The following is a 20,288-nucleotide window of genomic DNA, read 5'->3' on the forward strand; positions in this document are numbered from 1 at the left end:
ATCTGTAACATGAGTTACAAATATTTTCCCTTAGTTTGTCTTAAATTTTTTGTCTCATTATTGTTTTACCATGCAAAATTTTAAAATATTTATATAGTCAAATCTATCAATATTTTCTTTTATGCTTTCTGGGTTAGTCAATGAGAAAGGCCTCTTCAAGATTTAAAGGAACTGTTTTGTGTCATCTTCTACTATTTTCATGGTTTCATTTTGTATTTTTTAAATCCTGGATCCATTCACTGGACGTATCCTGTTGGAAAGAAGAGTGATACTAAAGAATAAAATGGACATGCCATTCCTTTACTTAAAATCCTTTAATGGTTTTCTGTTGGTCTTAAGATCAAATTTCAAATTCCTAACATGGTCTATTAACTCCAATGTGATCTGGCCCTGTTCCTTCTGTAAAATTATTATGTAACATCCTTTATTGCTCTCTGGATCTCACTGGGTTTCTTTCAGTTCCTCATACTTGTTATGCTTTTTCATGTCTCAGAATCTTGGATGAACTGTTGCAGAACCCAAGTTAAATCTCTCTGTAATACATTGTTAAATTATCCAGGGCTTCTTTGTAGCACCCATTAACTCTAATTAATTATTTATGTAATTATGAATTCAGTAGCTGTCTTCTGTGACAGATTATAATTCTCCACTAGAACAGACACTCTAGGCATCTTGTTCACTACTGTAGCTTCTGTTCCCAAGCACAGTGGTGGAAGTATAGTAGCTTCACAGATATTTATTAAATGAATGAATTAATGAAGAATAACAGGTTTAATAAATTCTTTGGTAACATGTAATTTCATTTTTCTGATTATTAGTTCACCAAATAATCTGATATACTATATTGTTCTCCTAACAAATACATTGTGGATGCATTCAAACCACCAAGTACAACTCACCTCTTGAAAATTATGTTGAGTGAACTTGTCTGCTATCCTTAGCAACTCACGACATGAATGTGTGTCAGCAAAAGCCCGAATGCCCAGGCAGTTAGAAGGATCTAATTGTCTCTTCAAGAATTCACAACAGGCTTCTTGTATTTCTGCCAGCTGGAGGAGGCAAGCAGCTGGCAGAAGGGTTTGAACGTTGCCCTCTTCCACAGTTATCTGGGAGGTATATGCAAAGTCTATCAGCAGTTCCATAGCCCTCTCATCTATGTCCCGGATCACTACTTCCGTCTGACGGCTCTCTGCCAATTCTCCTGTAAACATAGCTCGGAAGTAGGGACTACAGGCTGACAAAATGACTCGATGGGCATATATCTTCTTAGCGCCCACAACTAGCACCACATCGCATAGCTCCCGGTGTTTTCTCAGAAGGTTAATCACTTCCAAGGTTTGTCGAGGGTGCTTGTCTGAGATATAGGGCATGCGGGCAGGTTGGGGAACCCCTTCTGGCAATTTGTTGGGGTCTCCAAGGGTGCAGCGGCTTGTTACATCCATTCCAGTCTCTCCTGGCCGAATGTTGGTACACCTACAGGAATGGGGGTAGGAGAGAGAAAAGAAGATGGCAATATTTTTAGAAGCTCATTCCCGCATTTCATTTGTATTTCATATGCAGAGATTCAGGTGTTAATTTACTAAGTAAATGTGACAAACAAATTATTGACAAATAATTAGAACGAAAATATTTGGATTTTCATAACCATCACACTGTATCAACATGGAGAAAAAAGATAATCTGTGCCCCTCAGTTAAGATGGTAACTATGATTTTGACAAATATTTACTATTTTTCATAGTTTACAAAGCATTTAGCTATGGACTAAGGAAAATTCAAAGGAATATAAAGAGGCAATCATGAAACCTAATTGTCTAGAACAAGGAGATATACATGAATAGCCAGAAAAAGGGTAACCAGGATAAAAAATATGATTCAGAAAGGCAAAATCATACTATGAAGTATTTGTTTATACTGGAACATAGACCTGACTGGCATAAGCTCTCAGTTACTACAAGGGTTATGTATTTGTGTGTATGTGTGTGTGTGTGTGAAGTGGGAATATTACATTGGATTTTTCCAGAGTTTAGGTGAAATATGCTGCACACATGCTTCAGATCACTATACTCCTGTTTCTGATTCTATACTTACTAGGCAGTCTTCTGATGTGCAATTCGTTCAACGGTATCAGGTTATTTAAAAGGGAGGTAGGACACTGGTGTCCTGATCACTGGGTTTTAGGTCAGCCTAAAGTTAGTCTCAGAAACTAATCATCTATGACTGTACTGAGATAGTTTAATATCTGGTCCACAAGGGACAGTATTAGTTTACTACCTCTAAAACTGTAGCACCGACAAGACCTACAATATAATAAAACACTAGAGCGTTGAGAGAAACCCCTGGAAAGGAGAGGAGATTATAAAAGAACATTTTAGGAAGAAGCAACTACATTCAGTTCTTTGCAATCTGTTTTTCCAAAGCACTTATAAATTTAATCTTTCTGTGCTTGGCCTCAGCCTACAGGTAACTGTATTCTACAGTACAAACTATTCATAATCCCTGATATCTAGTAGAAACAGCACTATTTATGCCTGACAATTTAAAACTGAAACTGAAAGCTGAGCAGTTAAAAAATAATTTTTACCACCCATATAAACAACCAAAAGAGCCTTTAGCCACAGTACTTTATTGGTGTCATTTGTAGTAGATGCTGAAAGAATAAATCACGAGGTTAACAGTGGTGCACTCCAGCTTTAAAAAAGAACCACCATTAAAGACAAGACCAATTCAAAAATTCCAATTAGAACACTAACATTGTATGTTGAAATTAAAGAGGTTTTGTTGCAATCTTAATTATGTACACAAAGATGGTACTGCTGAACTCAGATATAAACAATTTTTTATTTCACCCAAGTACAACATGGAAGCTAATTTCTACATATCTACTTAAAAATGATATGCAAAAAATGCTGTTATAATTGTATTACCGTGGATTCAGAGTTTTAATAATCAGGAATTTCTATACTGTTATCAACTGTCTGGTTTGCAAACTTGGAAGGAATTCTCTTAAATGTGGTCATTCTCAAAAGTTCTGTTTTCTATGCTCTCTATACACATTCTTGAGAAGTACATTTAATCTCATGGTTTCCATTGCCCGTATGTAAATGACTAAAGGATTCTTAACTCCTACCTCGGTAAGTTCTCAATTCAGACCCATATGGATGTCCCCAAACCACTCAAACTCAATATATCTCAAATACTAAAACTGATTCCTTGACTCCTTGACTACTTTCACCCAAGTACATGTCTCTCCTCTAGTCTTCCCAGATCAATTAAAGAAATTTCATTGTTCTAGTTGCTCAGGTCAAACATTTTAGAGCCCTTTTCCTTCCACATACCCTCAAATGCAAGCCATCAGCCAATTCTGACATCCAATACCTAGAATCCAACTATTTCTCTTCATTTTCGACTAATCTCATCCTAATTCCTGATCCCTGGGTTGGGAAGATCCTCTGGAGAAGGAAACAGCAACGCACTCTAGTATTCTTGCCTGGGAAATCCCATAGACAGAGGAGCCTGGTGGACTACAGTCCACGGGGTTGCAAAAAGCTGGACACAAATGAGCAACTGAACACACACCCTAATTTCAGGCTCTCTTCACACTTCTTTATATGATAATAGCTGCCTACATGATCTGCCTGCTTTCACCTTTGCTGATTTATATTCTCTTCTCTAAACAACCAAAACAATCCTTTAGAAAATTCATATTGTACCATTCCTCTGCTCAAAATCTTTTAAACACCCATAGTAAAAAACAAAGCGTGTAGAGCTTACGAACTTCAGTATGATTCCTCCCCAAGTGAACTCTCTGAATTCATCTTCCACTCTCCCCTTGCTCGTGGTTCTCTAGTCACACAGACTTCCTTGCTGCTTCTGGGACACACCAAGGCCTTTCTTGCTTCAGAGCCTTAATCGTTCTTCCTGAAAGGTTCCTCCCCAAATATCTGCAGAGCTCATTCCCTTACTTCTTTTAGATCTCTGTTCACGTGTCAACTTATCAGACCACCTTACACAAGAAAACATCTCTCTACTACCCTATACCCTTTACCATGCTCAATTTTTCTTCTTAAGTAATTATTTCCTGATAAAATGCATTGGCTTTCTCTCCCAAACAGAGCATAAGCTCCATGAAAACAAAGCCTTTGTTCTCTTTTGCTCAATGTTATACCTCAACACCTGGATCTAGTGCTCATTAAATAGTTGTCAAATGAATTCAACTTTTCTTCCTGCCAAAATAAACTATACCCTCTAAACTTTCTCGTCTAGTTCTCTTGAAAGAATGCCTAGTCTGTAGCCAGGCAAACATAGATTCAAACCTTAGTTCCATCATTTACAAGGTATAATCTCGGGCAAATTGTTTAACTTCTCTGATCCTCAAGTTCATCATTTGTAACATGGGAATAATTGCACTTACCTCACAAGGAAAGTGACAGTGTTGCGATTCGTCTAAATGTATTAACAGGTACTCTGACTCCACAGTCAGTGCTTTACCCTGAACTGTTTTGGTCAATTGGATGGAGCATTTGAAATGGAAATGATCTTGGCAATCTGGTTTACATGACTGTTGTTCTTAGAGGGGGAAAAAAGCAAGCATGCTGCCACATGCAGTGTACACATGCTAGAGTATGCTGCTCTTTTAGGAGCAAGCACAGGGATCACCGAGACTGTGAGAGGTACCTCACTGTAAATCTTCTGAGAAGTTATATTTAATTCTAGAAGTTATAATTAATTCTATACATTGTCATTTCTTCTGTGGTTCTGCTATTTGTTTTTGTAAACATTTACTTTAAAAACAAAAAACAAAAAAACCGCTCAGCCCGCATCCTGCATCATTCTCATCACCTCCAAAAACTTCTACTGGCAAAAATGCTCCCCACCTTCAACACTCGCCATACATACGTTTTTCTGGGCAACTTTGAAGGGAAATTATAATAAGCATCCTAGAAATAGATTGCGTTCACACCTTGTCACATCTGTATTCATACCTTTGTTTGGATTCTGACAGATTAAGTATTCTAGTGATTTGAGGGATGGGGTGATAAACTGAAGTGTGAACTGCTCCCAAAAGAGGAAAGTGCCCTAGGAAAGCTTTTTTTAAAACCATTTTTAAAAAACTGAAGTATAGTTAATTTACAATGTTGTGTTAGTTTCAGGTATAGAGCAAAGTGGGCTTCCCTGGTGGCTCAGACAGGAGACAGGATTCGATCCCTGGGTTGGGAAGATCCCCTGAAGAAGGAAATGGCAACCCACTCCAGTACGCTTGCCTGGAATATTCCATGGAGGGAGGAGCCTGGTGGGCTATAGTCCATGGGCTCACAAAGAGTCATACAGGACTGAGCAATTAACACGTATACAGCAAGGTGATTCAGTTGTACATACACACACGTATATGTATTTGTAGATTCACATACCTATATGTTCTTTTTCAGATTATTTTCCATTATAGTTTATTATAAGATAGTGAATATATTTCCCTGTGCCATACAGTAGGTCCTTATTGCTTATTTTAAATATAGTTAAGTGTATATGTTTATCTTAAACTTCTAATTTATACCTCTCACCTGATCCTCCGCCCCCAGTTATCCCCTTTGGTAACCATAACTTTGTTTTCTATGTCTGTGAGTCAATTTCTGTTTTATAAATAAATTCATTTGTATCTTTTTTTTTTTTTTTTACTTAGGAAAGCTTTTAATTAAAGGTTTGGGGGAGCAAGCCTGACTGTCCAAGTGAAAATTCATCTAGAGAAACCAGAGGATCTCAAACTATTTAGTTTCTCAATCTGTGGATTTCTATCCCAATAGTGAATTAAGGATATTACAATAAATATATGTATAATATATTAAATAAAGAAATTGAACTCAAATAGTATTTTTATTAACTTAATTTGCAAGACTAATCTACATGTGTCTTAAGGTTGAAGAAGCTAAGTGGAAGGATTTTTCTGGATTCTATCCACAGTTAACAAACTATGGAGACCAAATAGAGCTTTTGCCTTCTCCCACAAAAGGACTGCCAATTCTAGGAAAGAGTCAGTCTTTCTGAAACTAAAAGGGTATAAAATTTGTCAATAAGTTTAGCAGACTTTGTATTCACTAAACACTTATGAAAAGTAGAACTTCAAGATAAAGTCTGTAAATGGCATATTTACCATCAACTCTCTCAAACCTTAACATAACCTTAGTTTGTTCTTTACCAGCCATGTACTTCAAGGGAAGCTGATCATGTACCCAGCTCTAAGGATGAAGCCAGAATTCTCTTGCAATTTTAGGTTAGGATGAAGCTAATATTGAAGAGGTTACACTGGAGACACAGAGAAAACTTGGGTCCAAGATGGTACTATCAAGTCATGCATTGACCAACCATGGAGCCCACCTTACTTCTGGCCTTCTTGTTATGCAAATAAAAGACTGCTATATTGATTAAGCCAGCTTGAGTCAAGAAACTGTTAATTCCAACCCCAAACTTTCTGATACCAAAAACAGTAGTTAAAATGTGAAATTAGCCACATATTCTAAATTTACTAACCAACTTGAATATAGAAAATAACCCTTGCTTTGACTGGCCAACTACTTCTGTATGTTATAGAGACTCTTGCTTCATTATTATCTGATTTTCTAAAAATGGTATTGGTAAATTTAGAAGTATGGTTTGAATTTGCATCTTTTCTTTTAAATGAAGTAAAATGTTGGAAGAAGACTAGATACTCTTTCTTCACAGTGGCTTGCCCAATTCCTATTGGGCTGTTAACATTATTTCTCTAATACCAGCTATGTGAGGGTGCTTGGTAAAAACACAGATTATTAAGAGGGCCTAGAGAATCAAAATCTCTGAGGGTATGGTTCCAGAGTCTGCATTTAGCAAGCAGTTATTTTAACATAAATTAAAGTTTGATTAATAACTGGCTAATAAATTTGACTAATAAATAAAATTTCTTAGTGGAAGCTGTCAGTTTTTACAAAAAGAATGTTGACCTAAGATGAAAGGAAAAAACAATGTGAAAAAAGTAATGATTCAAAATGCAGCTATAAAGAGAAAAAAAGTAACAGCAAAGTCACTGTCAAACATATAAAATAAAACAATAAGGATTCATATTTACCAAAGTGTCAGTAAATCTAAAAAATTCTGTAAACAGGCATCAGACATTATATATGAAATCATTTTAAGAAATAATTCCTACACTTGAATTTCTATATACAATGGGAACAAAAAAGCTGTTATTAAATTTTTTTCAATTATTCTTTTGGAGAAGGCAATGGCAACCCACTCCAGTACTCTTGCCTGGAAACTCCCATGGACGGAGGAGCCTGGTAGGCTGCAGTCCGTAGGGTTGCGAAGAGTCGGACACGACTGAGCGACTTCACTTTCACTTTTCCCTTTCATGCACTGGAGAAGGAAATGGCAACCCACTCCAGTGTTCTTGCCTGGAGGATCCCAGGGACGGCAGAGCCTGGTGGGCTGCCGTCTATGGGGTCGCACAGAGTCGGACATGACTGAAGCGACTTAGCAGCAGCAGCAGCAATTATTCTTTCACATTCTGTGGGAATGGGCAACATTTACTTCAGAGACAGATGGTGCTTTTAAAAAACATCTGTTTAGGCCTTTAAATTACAAAATGCAAGGTGACAGCCCCTTGGAATGATCATTAGATGTCCTTCACTTGCAGTACTTTTTGGTTTCTTATGTTTTGAAATTTAAATTGAATTTAAATATCATTAGGAGGGCTTGGACTCTTAAGTTCACACAGTCCCCACCACTCTCTGTCTTACATGAAGTTATGCCATGCACTTATATGAACTATCTAAAAGATATATGAGGACTTTGTTTTTTAGTCTCTGTTTTTTATTCTTGCCAGGAAAATCCCATGGACAGAGGAGCCTGGAAGGCTACAGTCCATGGAGTCACAAAGAGTTAGACATGACTAAAGCAACTGAGCACACAGCACTAGAGGTATCAAGATTGTAACAAAGAGAACCAAACTACTCAGTATAATAAAGTAACGGTAATTTCAAAGGGAGAAAGTTTTAGGGGGAGAAAGAACTAAAACAAAAAGAACTGCCATACAACCCAGCAATCCCACTACTGGGCATACACACCGAGGAAACCAGAATGAAAGAGCTATGTGTACCCCAATGTTCATCGCAGCACTGTTTACAATAGCCAGGACATGGAAGCAACCTAGATGTCCATCGGCAGATGAATGGATAAGAAAGCTGTGGTACATATATACAATGGAATATTACTCAGCTATTAAAAAGAATGCATTTGAATCAGTTCTAATGAGGTGGATGAAACTGGAGCCTATTATACAGAGTGAAGTAAGTCAGAAAGAAAAACACCAATACAGTATATTAACACATATATATGGAATTTAAAAAGATGGTAACGATGACCCTGTATGCGAGACAGCAAAAGAGACACAGATGTAAAGAACAGACTTTTGGATGCTGTGGGAAAAGGCAAGGGTGGGATGATTTGAGAGAATAGCACTGAAACATGTATATTATCTTATGTGAAACAGATTGCCAGTCCAGGTTCAATGCATGAGACAGGGTGCTCAGGGCCGGTGCACTGGGATGACCCTGAGGGATGGGATGGGGAGGGAGGTGGGAGGGGGGTTCAGGATGGGGAACACATGTACACCCATGGCTGATTCATGTCAATGTATGGCAAAACTCACTACAATATTGTAAAGTAATTAGCCTCCAATTAAAATTAATTAATTAATTTAAAAAAAAAACAGAAAGCAAAAGAAATGAAGACTGGTTAAAAATGGTGGCAGGTTGTGATTTAAGGACAGAAACAGCCAGTGAAAAAATGTTGAATGGCTAAGAACTTCTATGGCTTCTTTCATTATCCCTGAACTTTCAGTAGAAATCTGAGGTATTCGATGGCAGTGCTCAATGAAGGCAAAGAAAGCAACAATGAGTATGCAGTATTTCTAGAAAGAAGCTTGGCTGTGAAAAGAGACATAAAGTACTACGTCTACTTAAAAAGAGTAATAGCAGGAAAACGATTATATATTGATGCAAAGAAGCAGAAGGAGGGAGAAGTTTTAAAATATATGTAAAGAGGGAGAGAATAAATGATGGGGCAAAATTCTTGAACAGTGGAATATAAAGAAATACAGAAGGATGGATCATAGATAAAAGGAAGAAGGGTTCCCCATAAGAGATCAGGGGGAAGGAGTGGGAGGACACAGTGCAGAAACGGATAGATATTTCTGGGTAAGGAGGTGTCAGAAGCCGGAGGAAGTTCATACCTGATGGCCTCTATTTTTTGTGTGAAGTAGGAGTTGAGGGAACAGATCACTTGCTGCTACTGAAAGGAGTGCTAAGAGGGTCATGAGAATGGGTAAGGATGTGAAATAACTACTGTGGGGAATAAGTAAGCACTGACTTTGGATAACACTGTTGGCTCAATGATATTAAAGACTCTGACTACAGTAGCATGAATTCCCTGTGGCTGGTTTTATCCAGCAACAATCTACAGCCCAAATTAGAGAATATAAATGCCTGCATTAATCTAGAATTGAGAAATGCTATGGACATACTCAAGAGTTGAATGAGTAGTGGCCAGAAAATGGTTGAAGTGGTTGTAGGAGTAAACTGTGTAAAAACACAAGAGACAAAAGCCGTGTTGATTATGACTAGGTCAAAGAACAGATGGAGTGAGCATTAAAGAGGTTACAGTCAGAAAACAAGTTATTAGGACTTAACGATTTCAGAGACAGCCTTTCTGAGTGAGAGTAGGAATGAATTTTTGAAGTGAGTGAAGGTGAAATTCCCAAGAATTTTTAGGAGGTTAAGGAAATGCAGGCTAAGTAAATGGATGGGTCATTCCCATGAATATAAAAATCTCCTTAAATGATAGAAGAATCAAGTAATGTGCTTGTAGAAAACATAAACCAAAGAACAAGTAAAATATTTTAAATATTCTTCATTTTTACTAAAGGAATGTTACAGCTTTAGTACCTCTCTACACCACTTCCCAGGTAGCACTAGTGGTAATGAATCTGCCTGCCAATGCAGGAGACCCAAGAGACATAGGTTCAATCCCTGGGAGGGAACATCACCTGGAGAAGGAAATGGCAACCTGCTCCAATATTCTTCCCTGGAAAATTCCATGGGCAGAGAAGCCTGGCGGGCTATCGTCCATAGGGCCATAGAGTTGGTCATGACTGAGCAACTAAACAAAAAGTACATTCAAAAAAGGCCTTTCCACATATCGAAAATGTGTGAGTCAACTTAAGTTGCAAAGCTATCATGGCACTTCTTCCTCAGATCTACTTCAAAAGTAAGTCTTAATTGAGGAAAGAGTCATTTTCTGTAAGTGTCTATGATAATTTGAAATCAAGCACAATAAAAAGTTTTAAAAAACAATCTTCCAGGGCATTTATAATGAAGTTTTATCTCTTAGTACTAAGACCTGCAGACTCTTTCTTTAGCTTGGAATTGTGCTCCCTATCTACTAAACAAGCATCTCTCCTTTTATACTTCAAAAATTTGTCTTAATTTGGACACAGACTACCTCTCTTGGGGCTTCCCCAGTGACTCAAATGGTAAAGAATTTGCTTGCAATGCAGGAGACCCGGGTTCGATCCCTGGGTCAGGAAGATCCCCTGGAGAAGGGAATAGCAACCCACTCCAGCATTCTTGCCTAGAGAATTCTATGGACAAAGGAGCCTGGCGGGCTACAGTCAATGGGGTCGTAAAGAGTTGGATGCAACTGAGTGACTAACACTGCCTGCTCTTAAAAGATTCAGCTGAAGTGACCTTCATTTAAAGTCCTAAGCACACCTGGATAGGGAGAGCTAGAGATTTGTGCATATAAATCCTTAAAACAGAAATAACATCTCAAGGCTCCAGTGCTGCTTATTAGAAGAGCATCCAGTAGGCACTACATTCCAGACCTGATTCCATACCAGAAAGCCAGGCTGTTAATTCCTTAATCTGAAAATAGGTCATGAATACTTCAATTCTAAGACATTTCATCACTGTTTACTGGATGAAACAAGGGTCAGCACTAGGTGCCTTGGCCCAGCAATCAAGGCAAGATGGAGGAAGGGCAATTGGTCATGCAAACAAGCTGGTTTCTCCCTTTATGTCAGAAAAACAAATCTTCCTAGGATACCTCTCAGCAACTTCCACTGACATCTCATTGGCAGCACTGGGTTACATGTTGTTCTTATTTAGTCGCTAAGTCATTTCCGACTCTTTTGCGACCTCCTGGACTGTAGCCTGCCAGGTTCTTCCGTCCATGTGATTTTCCAGGTAAGAATACTGGAACGGGTTACAATTTCCTTCTCCAGGGGATCTTCCCAATCCAGGGATGGAACTTGTGTCTTCTGCATTGGCGGGTGGTTACTTTACCAGTGAGCCACCAGAGAAGTCCCATACTGTGTTACATAAGCCATCCCCAAATGAAAATAATATTAAAGATATAAAGTATAACATTTATTTTTCTTGTGTCTAAACAGTAGAAGGAGGAAAGGAATATGTATTGAGCAAGCCAACCTACAGTGCATGTCACACCAAGAAAGAGCCAAATCAAGCTGGTGTATCTTATAATTTATTTTGAAGCATACATTTTAGACTGACTAGAATAAATTGAAATTCTAAAGACGAGATCTGAACGGGATTTGCCTTTTGATGTAGAACTCAAGGAACTCATCTGATCTTCACCATTAGTGAACACTGTCAATAAAAACTCTAGATACAATTAAATAAAACAAGACCCAAAGAATCTAAAGCTTCTTACCCACTTATGAACCTTCACTGGGTTTTCATCTTAGGCCCCGCCTGAAACACCCCTGGTACTCCCTAGGATTCTGTTTTTGGCATCCTCCTTTTCTGTTATACTCTCATTCACACATACAACTTCAAGAATCTTCTGCATACTGATGACTCACAATTTTCAAACCATTCTTCTCCTATAGACCCATATTCCAATTATATGCTGGCTATCTCTGCCTGGCTGTTTCCTAGACATAATAATCTAAAGAACATAAGAGAGAATCTATTCTTGGCTTAGTGAAGCCTGTTCCTCTTCCTGTATTTTTTATTGCATTATGGCAGCACTAACCTGAGATCTTTGGAGTTGCTTGTATCATTACCTTTTCCTCACTCTATATTCACCAAATCCTTTTGATTTTACTATTAAACAAACTTTCAATTCCAAACTCTTCTCTCAATCCCTACTGCCATAGATCTACTTCAGGCTCTCATCAGCTTTCATCTAAACTACCACAGATTCTTTTTTTCTTCATTGCTGCACAGCTTGTGGGATTAGTTCCCCAAGCAGGGACTGAACCCAAGCCCTCAGCAGTGAAAGTGCAGAGCCCTAACTTCTGGACCACCAGAGAATTTCCCACAAACTCCTTTAAATTAGTATTTTTTGCCATCCTTTCTTCCCTCTTTCTAGTCCACATCCTATCTTCTTAAATATCAGCCCAAATAACAAATCTCAATTGTAACAACATTCATTGGCTCTTAAATACCTAAAGGGTATAGACTCTTTCCAATGGTTGTAGCCTCAGTTTTCATGCTTTTTTCCCCTACCTTCCTTTCCCTTCTTCCTCCCTCATATACTCTACACTCCAGATATACTTACCATTCTATACATGTCATACACTTTCAGATCTTGGGGTCTTGTTTTTGGGGCACAGCTGTTCCTTCTGTTTGTGGCATATTTTACTATCTCCCTTCTTATCCTTTAAAGTATATTCTTTACTTTAAAACAAATTCTTATCCTTTCTAGAAGATCCAGCTCAAATATCACCACCTCTGTGAAGCTTTCTTCATCTCTACAAAGCAGAGGTGTACATCTCTATTAAAATCCTTCATGATGCATTATAGTATCTATTTACATGTCTTTCCGTCAGATATGCAGTATACAAACATAGAACAAGTACGATATAAATGTTTGATGAGTGAATAAACCAATTCATAATAAAATCAGGCTCAGTTTCCTATATTTAAGATGGAAGAATTACACTGCAAAATATTTTAGTGTCTCTAAGTTATATCAATGATTAAAAAAAATATCTTGGGAAACAGTCACACTGTTGGTGAGACTGCAGACAGGTATAATTTCTCAGGATTGGAATTGTTAATTCAAAGTTTTAAAATGCACATACTCTTTGGGGAATTTTATATCTAAGAATTTACTTTATAGTTACACAACTGGTCATAAACCACATACAAGGATATTCATAGAAGAACTGGTTGTAACAGCAAACCATAAAATAACTTAAATGTCTCTCGAAGGGACTGGTTAACAGTACCTACAGGTAACAGGTGGGTCTAAATGTATTTGTCATAATTTACAAGATAATATGTGAAGTGAAAAAAAAACAGAGAAAAATGTGCATGATATGCGAACATCAGTGTTTTTTAAAAAGAGGAGATAGTCTATATATGCCTGTATATGCATTACAATACTATAAGAGAATACATAAGAAATTGCTTTCAAGTGGTCCTCTGGAGAGGAAAATTGGGAGCTACAATCAGCACTGGGACACTTAAGTTTCATTGAATATCCTATTTTATCTTTGAAATTCTGTAGCATTTGCACATAATGGCTAGTTAAATAAATGAATGCGATGAAGCTTTGCTAACAAAATGCTAATTGGTTTCATAAAACTTTATGATTAAGTATCAGAATATCCTAACAATGATTTTGCAATCTTTTCCTGTTTGTAGTTTGTTTTCCCCTCATGGGAAAAGTTTGTAGGTACTTCAGCTATTCAGTCATTCAAACAATTATTCAGTGATCACCAGGTGCCAGGGATACAAAGATACAGAAGACACATGAGACTAAAAGAGCCTCCACTGTAGCAGAGAGAATGAACATGCATTCAATATAAACAGTGATTTCTCATTCAAAGCTTCTCCAATAGCTGGTAAGCATAAACCCAACCTTACTTTCCAGAGACTGCTTTCTGGGTTGCTGGCAGCAAGAATGACAGCCCAATAAGGAAAGGGTAGGGAAGTGTGACCACGACTTAACACGGGTAGCAGGTAAAAGTAAAACCTGGGAGCAATGACAGGCCAGGGTCTGGCCAAGTGATGGTGATGAAAAAAGAAAAGTAACTTAACAATTAATGGCACCAGAATTCTCCAACATGATTTTAAACAACTGGCAATTTTACATAATAAAGCAAGACAGAAAAAAGAGTAGGTATGAGTGATTAAGTAAATATTTTATACAAGAATTACTGATAAACTAAAAACGTCCCCATGCTGCCTTCTCTTTTTAAAAAATAATAAGTTCCTATTTTAACAATTACATATGACATTTATGGCAGCTGAGATGAGAAGCCATCAGTGGTTTTGCAACCATGTTATAAGCTGAAGTGACAAAGCATTTAATATACATGTTGTTAATGTCTTCATGTACTTGCAGTCAAATATTATTTCTACTTTAGAGTAAGATACAAATAAGATTAAGTGTACTATGATTTTATATCCATAAAACCTTTATATCTGGAGATCTCAAATCATTTTCAAGCATTCATTAATTCCCAATCTCCTGGTCAGGTACATTAGAGAAATAAACTGGGATGACTTCTAGTGAAGGTGACTTCTAGCAAAGGTGACACAACGAAGGTGACTAGGTCAAGATGAATCAATAAATCATTCACAGATTTGGAAAAAATATTTATATTATAGTTATTCCTTCTGGTTCTAAGTGATACCCCATCACAAAATGTTTCTTCTCTTACAAGGGTCTGCTAGATATACTTATTTTTGATGTTAAACAAAAAGGATTAAATACAGTTAAATAAATGTAAAATGAGTTTTAAAAATGAAGGACTAGAACTGTGGTGATTTTCAATAAAGATTCGAGTCTTATTTGTTAGAACAGATTGAGAAAAAGCATTACTAAAGTCTAGGGTTAAGAAGGCCTATAATTGTCTATATTTTCCCATACATTGTTCTATTTTTCTATGGACTAAGTTATTACGTCCAATACCTTTTTTAGTCCTCGAACAAGCTTCCCTGCTATGCAGCTATTTTAATTAATAGAACAAATGTACATTGAACATCAATAAAATAACCAAAACCATAATCAGACATTCAATACAGTGTATTATAAGTAATCATTAGTCTTATATGGCAAAAGAAACCTCTACATTCTATAGGGAATTGAAGACCATAATCAACTTATATAGTATTATAGTAAATTTAACGATTACCACAAAAAATTACCATATAAAAATGTTGAAATATTAACTACATAAACCTCCTAGCACTCTTTATAAATTTAACTTTTATATTTTACTCTATTTAAAAAACTATTAATTTCTGACATTACTTTTGATTTATTTTAGAACAATAATCATTAGTTCCAAGCTGAATTTGGTAAGATTTGAAAAGCTTTAAAAAATTTTTTAAATGAAACCCTGGATTATTATGTGAATTTCACTTAGTGAAACTGAAGGATTTCTTCCTAAATGCCTACCTGCGCATTGGCTTTCCTTCCATGCACCATGAAAAGTACCCTTCACCACACTCTAAAGCCGAACCTAAGACAACAGAAAAGCAGTAACTTAATAAAAACTATTTCTGATCTTTCCAGTAACAATCTCTTTACAATGATTTCGTTCAGTGATAAAGAATTTTATATCCTATTATATTACACGACAGGCCTTTTACAGATGCACACTCATAACCCTTACCTAGTCCCTTTAAGATGACCATCCTTACTCTGAATGCTAAAACGATTACACGTAAAGATGAGGGAAAGTGCGCCAAACAGTCCCGATTGCCAGGCTACTCTTGTCTCCCTCCAAAAAGTACTCCCGAGACATTTAACTTTGACCGCACTATGAACGATACCTACAGAGTATTCACCAGATACCTACAGCAATACTAGCATGATGGATCGGGTAGGGAACACGCTGGCTTAACAACGGATCTGAAAGCTGGTAACCTGTCCCGAAGCGATAGAAGAAGGAGCAGGTACTTGCCTTTAAAAATAAACAACTCCGTTTCCGACAGTCCAGACAGAACAGGGCAGAGAAACTACGGCTCCAATTCTAACATTCTCTTTACCAGCCCTTCCCTCAGTTCCCGAAACGATGTCCACCACCCACCTGGCAAGATCTCGCTGGTCCCCAGGGTTAGGTGGGACGCACAGTATCCACTTCCTTCCCCCCAGATTCCAACCTCTGTCTAGGGAAGCTGTCCAGAGTGCGGAACCTCACGCCCTCAGGCAAAACAGCGCAGCACCTTCCGTGGCTCCGGGGCAGGGCTGCAGCCCGCTTGAACGCCGTCTGGTGCCCCGCAGTGCCCCAGTGCCCCAACAGCCCCTTCTCGGTGCCCACTGACAGGTGGCGGGCGAAGCACGGCCCCTACCCAATGGACAACCCCGCAATTTGGGACCACAGATTTGCAAAGCGAGTCCTGGGCGCTGTCCACTGTCCTCTGCTCTAAGACTGCTAACCTACCGGCTCCGACACTTTCTTCTCTGCCTTAGCTTCCTATGCCTCCTCCGCCCGCCGCCTCCTCTCTGGCTCCTTCTCTGCCTCAGCTACAGCAAGAAGGATGCCGCTCCTCCAGCTATTTCCTCCCCACTCCTCGCCCCACTTCAGCCGCAGGAAGTGGTCCTGTTCCTAAATCGTTCCCTCTGGAACCCACATACTTTACCGAGAGGTTCCGGCCTGGATCAGGAAGTAGCTGCACTCTTTGTTGGGGGCTTGGGTCCCCTCAAAGACTGCCTGTCCTTGTACCCAGTTCCTTGTATCCCGAGGATGTGCGAGTTCATTGCTGAACTGACAGTATGTGAATACTGAAGGCTTCTCCTTTCTCCTTTGTTTTTCTCAGCAGAAGTCAATAGAAAGATGGGAGGAGTCACAGAAAGCCAGGAATTGTGATTTGTTTGCAGGTGGTACGTCTCCTGTTGGCACAATCTTTTCCCTAACTGTGGGTTGAATGATTGACACATGTCTACATGTGGTTGACATATATCTGTGAGGCCACTCCTGTGTGCAAGCTGCTGAGGATCCTCAGACAAATCAGAAATAGACCTGATTTTCCAGGTTAGCTTTCAAGACACCAGGGTTTTATTCAGGATTTTAAGGTTATGTCAGCTTTGCCCTTTCACTTAGTATTCTATAACAAACACTTCACCAAACACTGCTCTGAATTCACTTTAGCATTAGGGAGGAAAATGATTTTTTTTTTTTTCCAATTTGTCCCTTGCCTGATTTTCCCACAGCACACAGCCACCTAATTTTCACTATATGTTTAGAAAATAACAAGTGATAGGGTGGAGGATACAATATCAGTAGTATTAGTGAAAGGCTGCTGCTGGTTTCCTGATAACTATTATAGGCTAAGCATGAACTTAACCACATTTTCTTTAGCTGTTCTTCACAATGGAATCTACACAGATTTTTGCAGTTGTTTCTGAAAGGGAAAGAATACCTTTTGTTAATTAGTTTGTAGTGGGAGACGCATGGTCTTTAGATCCAGACACCCGTAGTTTCAAATCCTAGTCCTGAGACTCACTAGATTGGTGATCTTGGTCAAGTTTCTTAATCTCTTAAGTACTAGTTTCTTTTGTGTAAAAGAGAAACAATACCTGTTTTTACACAATTTTTGAGAGGGGTAAATTATAATGAAGATCATGTTCTGTGTCTGGCACTTAGTAGGCACTCAGCAAATGTCAGTTTTCTCTCCTCTTCCCTTAAATGGACTCATTAATTGAGCACTTATTGCATGCCAAGTACTATGCTAGGCTTTGGAAATGGTTGTGAACAAGATAGACATCATCCTAAAGTTTTAGTGCTCATTCATGTGGTCATTGTGGTGCCCTGAGGACAAAAGAACAGATGAGCAAGAAAGGCGTTGGAATGAAGGAACAGAAAAAACCAGACCCTTATCAGCCTTCCCACCGTGTTGTAACTGTTGTGGAATTTTTGAGCCCTCTTGAGTAGCATGGTCTGTTCCCCTCTTACCCCATGTAAGGAAAGGTATTTGTCTTACTCTTCTCCCAGGCCTGTATAGGGAATGTATACATACCTCATTCAATCAGCAAATGACGTGAAGACCCCTACCCTGTTCCTTGTCCCCTGACTATAAAAACAGACCAAAGACCAACGTTCAGAGTCAGCTCTCTCTGACTCTCGGGAAGCTGGCCCACTGTACTGGCAGTGCCCCCCGCTTCCCCCGCTCTAATAAACACTGCTGCTGCTGCTGCTGCTGCTGCTGCTGAGTCGCTTCAGTCGTGCCCGACTCTGTGCGACCCCATAGATGGCAGCCCACCAGGCTCCCCCGTCCCTGGGATTCTCCAGGCAAGAGTACTGGAGTGGGTTGCCATTTCCTTCTCCAATCCATGAAAGTGAAAAGTGAAAGTGAAGTCACTCGGCCATGTCCGACTCTTAGCGACCCCATGGACTACAGCCTACCAGGCTCCTCCTTCCATGGGGTTTTCCAGGCAAGAGTACTGGAGCGGGGTGCCATTGCCTTCTCCACTAATAAACATTATTCTCCTTTCATTCTGCCTCGTGTTTGGAAATTATTTTCCAACCTGTGCATGGACAATGACATTTATGAGAGTTGATTTTCCAACATCTTTTTCATTATGAGTAATTGGTCTAAACCATCTCCACACAAATGACCAATAATAAGAAATCAGAAGAAATCTAATGGGGACTGTGGGATAAGATTCCCTAGCATTTTTAGAAGAGATACAGGAAGAGATAGTATCTTTTCCCTTTGGCCACTGTTATGCCTGGATGAGACACCTGGAAGCACCACAACCATTTTGTAACCATGAGGGAAGGCAGAGGAGAGGGAAGTTAGACAATAAGGGAGGTAGAACAGAGAGACTGAAAGAATTTGGGTCCTTCAATGTAATTTTTAAACTACTCATTCTCCCTTGCCCACAGACTTTCCTGTTGCTGGATTGTAGTTATATGAGATAATAAATATCATATTTTTAAATTGGGGTTTCTATTGCTAGCAGCCAGAAGCATACTAATGTGTGTAAAAGGATATACACAATAATCAAGTAAACAACTAAGTAAAATAATTTCAGCCAGTGGCAAATGCTATCTAGGAAGGAGCCAAACAGGTGATAGTATGGAGAGTGAGTATTTTGAGACTACTTTAAATAACATGGTCAGGGAAGCACTCTCTGAAGAGGTAGGTTGAGATCTGAAAGGTGAGGGAGAAACATCCAGGTGGAAAGCTGGGAGAAGAGTGTTTCAAGTAGCATGAATAGCAAAGGGAAAGGACCTGAAGCATAAATGAGCTCTTCCTGTTTAATGAACACAGAAAAGGCCAGTTTGACTAGAAATAATATTAGACATGAGGTAAGAGAAATAGGTATTTTGGTCATCTGATGCGAACAGATGACTCACTGAAAAGTCCTTGATGCTGGGAAAGATCGCGGGGAGAAGGAGAAGAGGGTGTAGAGGATGACATGGCTGGATGGCATCACCAATGCAATGAACATGAACTCAGGCAAACTCCGGGAGATGGTGAGGGACGGGGAGGCCTGGGGTGCTGCAGTTCATGGGGTTGCAAAGAGTTGGACATGATTGGGTGACTGAACAACAACAACAAAGAGAAACAGGCAAGAACAAGATCATATACTGTCTTCTAGGCTACTGTAAGAAATTCTGATTTTATTTTAAATTCTCTGGAAAAATATGTGATGATATTTCAGCTCAATTTAGGTTTAACAATTGATCCTAAATTCAAAACCTTGAAAATTAGAAGAGGAAAATGTGGATGTTCCATTATTAACTACAGGGACAATCACATGTGGGAAAGAATATGGACAAATATTTCCAGAAATGTTCTTGCTACGACTGATGGTAAATAAAGGCTGATTCTATTTAAATTTGGGGACTTTAATAAAGATACTTTTCCTTTGTAGGAATCAATCATACAATTAATTAATGGCTATAATACAAAATTTCTGCCTTTCATAGCTAATCATTAGGTCTAGGGTGTGTGAATGACCTATAAAGGAACCAAATGTAGACGCTAAGATGCTCTCAGTTTTACTTCTCATCTGGGAATTTGAGGTAGACTTCGAGTGCAAAGTAATAAGACTAAGCCAGAAAGCAGTGAATTTTGAGAGGGGGGATAGGATATCCTAGGGATTTTTAGGATCTTAGACTTGGTATATGGTTGGTTTTAGGTAACATCAATTTAAATCTATGATTTAACAGTGATGAACATCGATCTTGAGTAAGCAACCCAAATTGTATTTATATAAATTTCTCTGTAAAATGGAAAAAAAGCACATTAAAATATTCATGGTGCTATAGGA

At 38.6% G+C, this 20,288-nt stretch overlaps 1 protein-coding gene across 10 annotated transcripts in view; it reads right to left on the reverse strand.

The window, feature by feature from the left end:
* The window catches only part of KLHL20 (kelch like family member 20), a 52,157-nt gene extending 35,578 nt beyond the window's left edge, over positions 1-16,579 (reverse strand). For 2 of the 10 annotated variants that reach the window (XM_081493766.1, XM_081493761.1), the window contains exons 1-3: positions 16,450-16,579; positions 15,462-15,525; positions 900-1,473 (exon numbers count right to left, since the gene is read on the reverse strand). In XM_081493766.1, coding sequence (XP_081349892.1) covers positions 900-1,473; positions 15,462-15,484 — 597 coding nt within the window. In that variant the 5' untranslated portion in view covers positions 15,485-15,525; positions 16,450-16,579. Of the gene's footprint in view, positions 1-899; positions 1,474-15,461; positions 15,526-15,969 lie in introns of all 10 variants that reach the window. The other 8 variants (XM_081493767.1, XM_081493762.1, XM_081493768.1 and 5 more) reach the window with 4 other exon arrangements.
* Positions 16,580-20,288: the final 3,709 nt, after the last annotated feature.

Source organism: Giraffa tippelskirchi, chromosome 5 (assembly GCF_054371585.1).
Source record: "Giraffa tippelskirchi isolate mGirTip1 chromosome 5, T2T-mGirTip1v1.2.pri, whole genome shotgun sequence".
Lineage (NCBI taxonomy): Eukaryota > Metazoa > Chordata > Mammalia > Artiodactyla > Giraffidae > Giraffa > Giraffa tippelskirchi.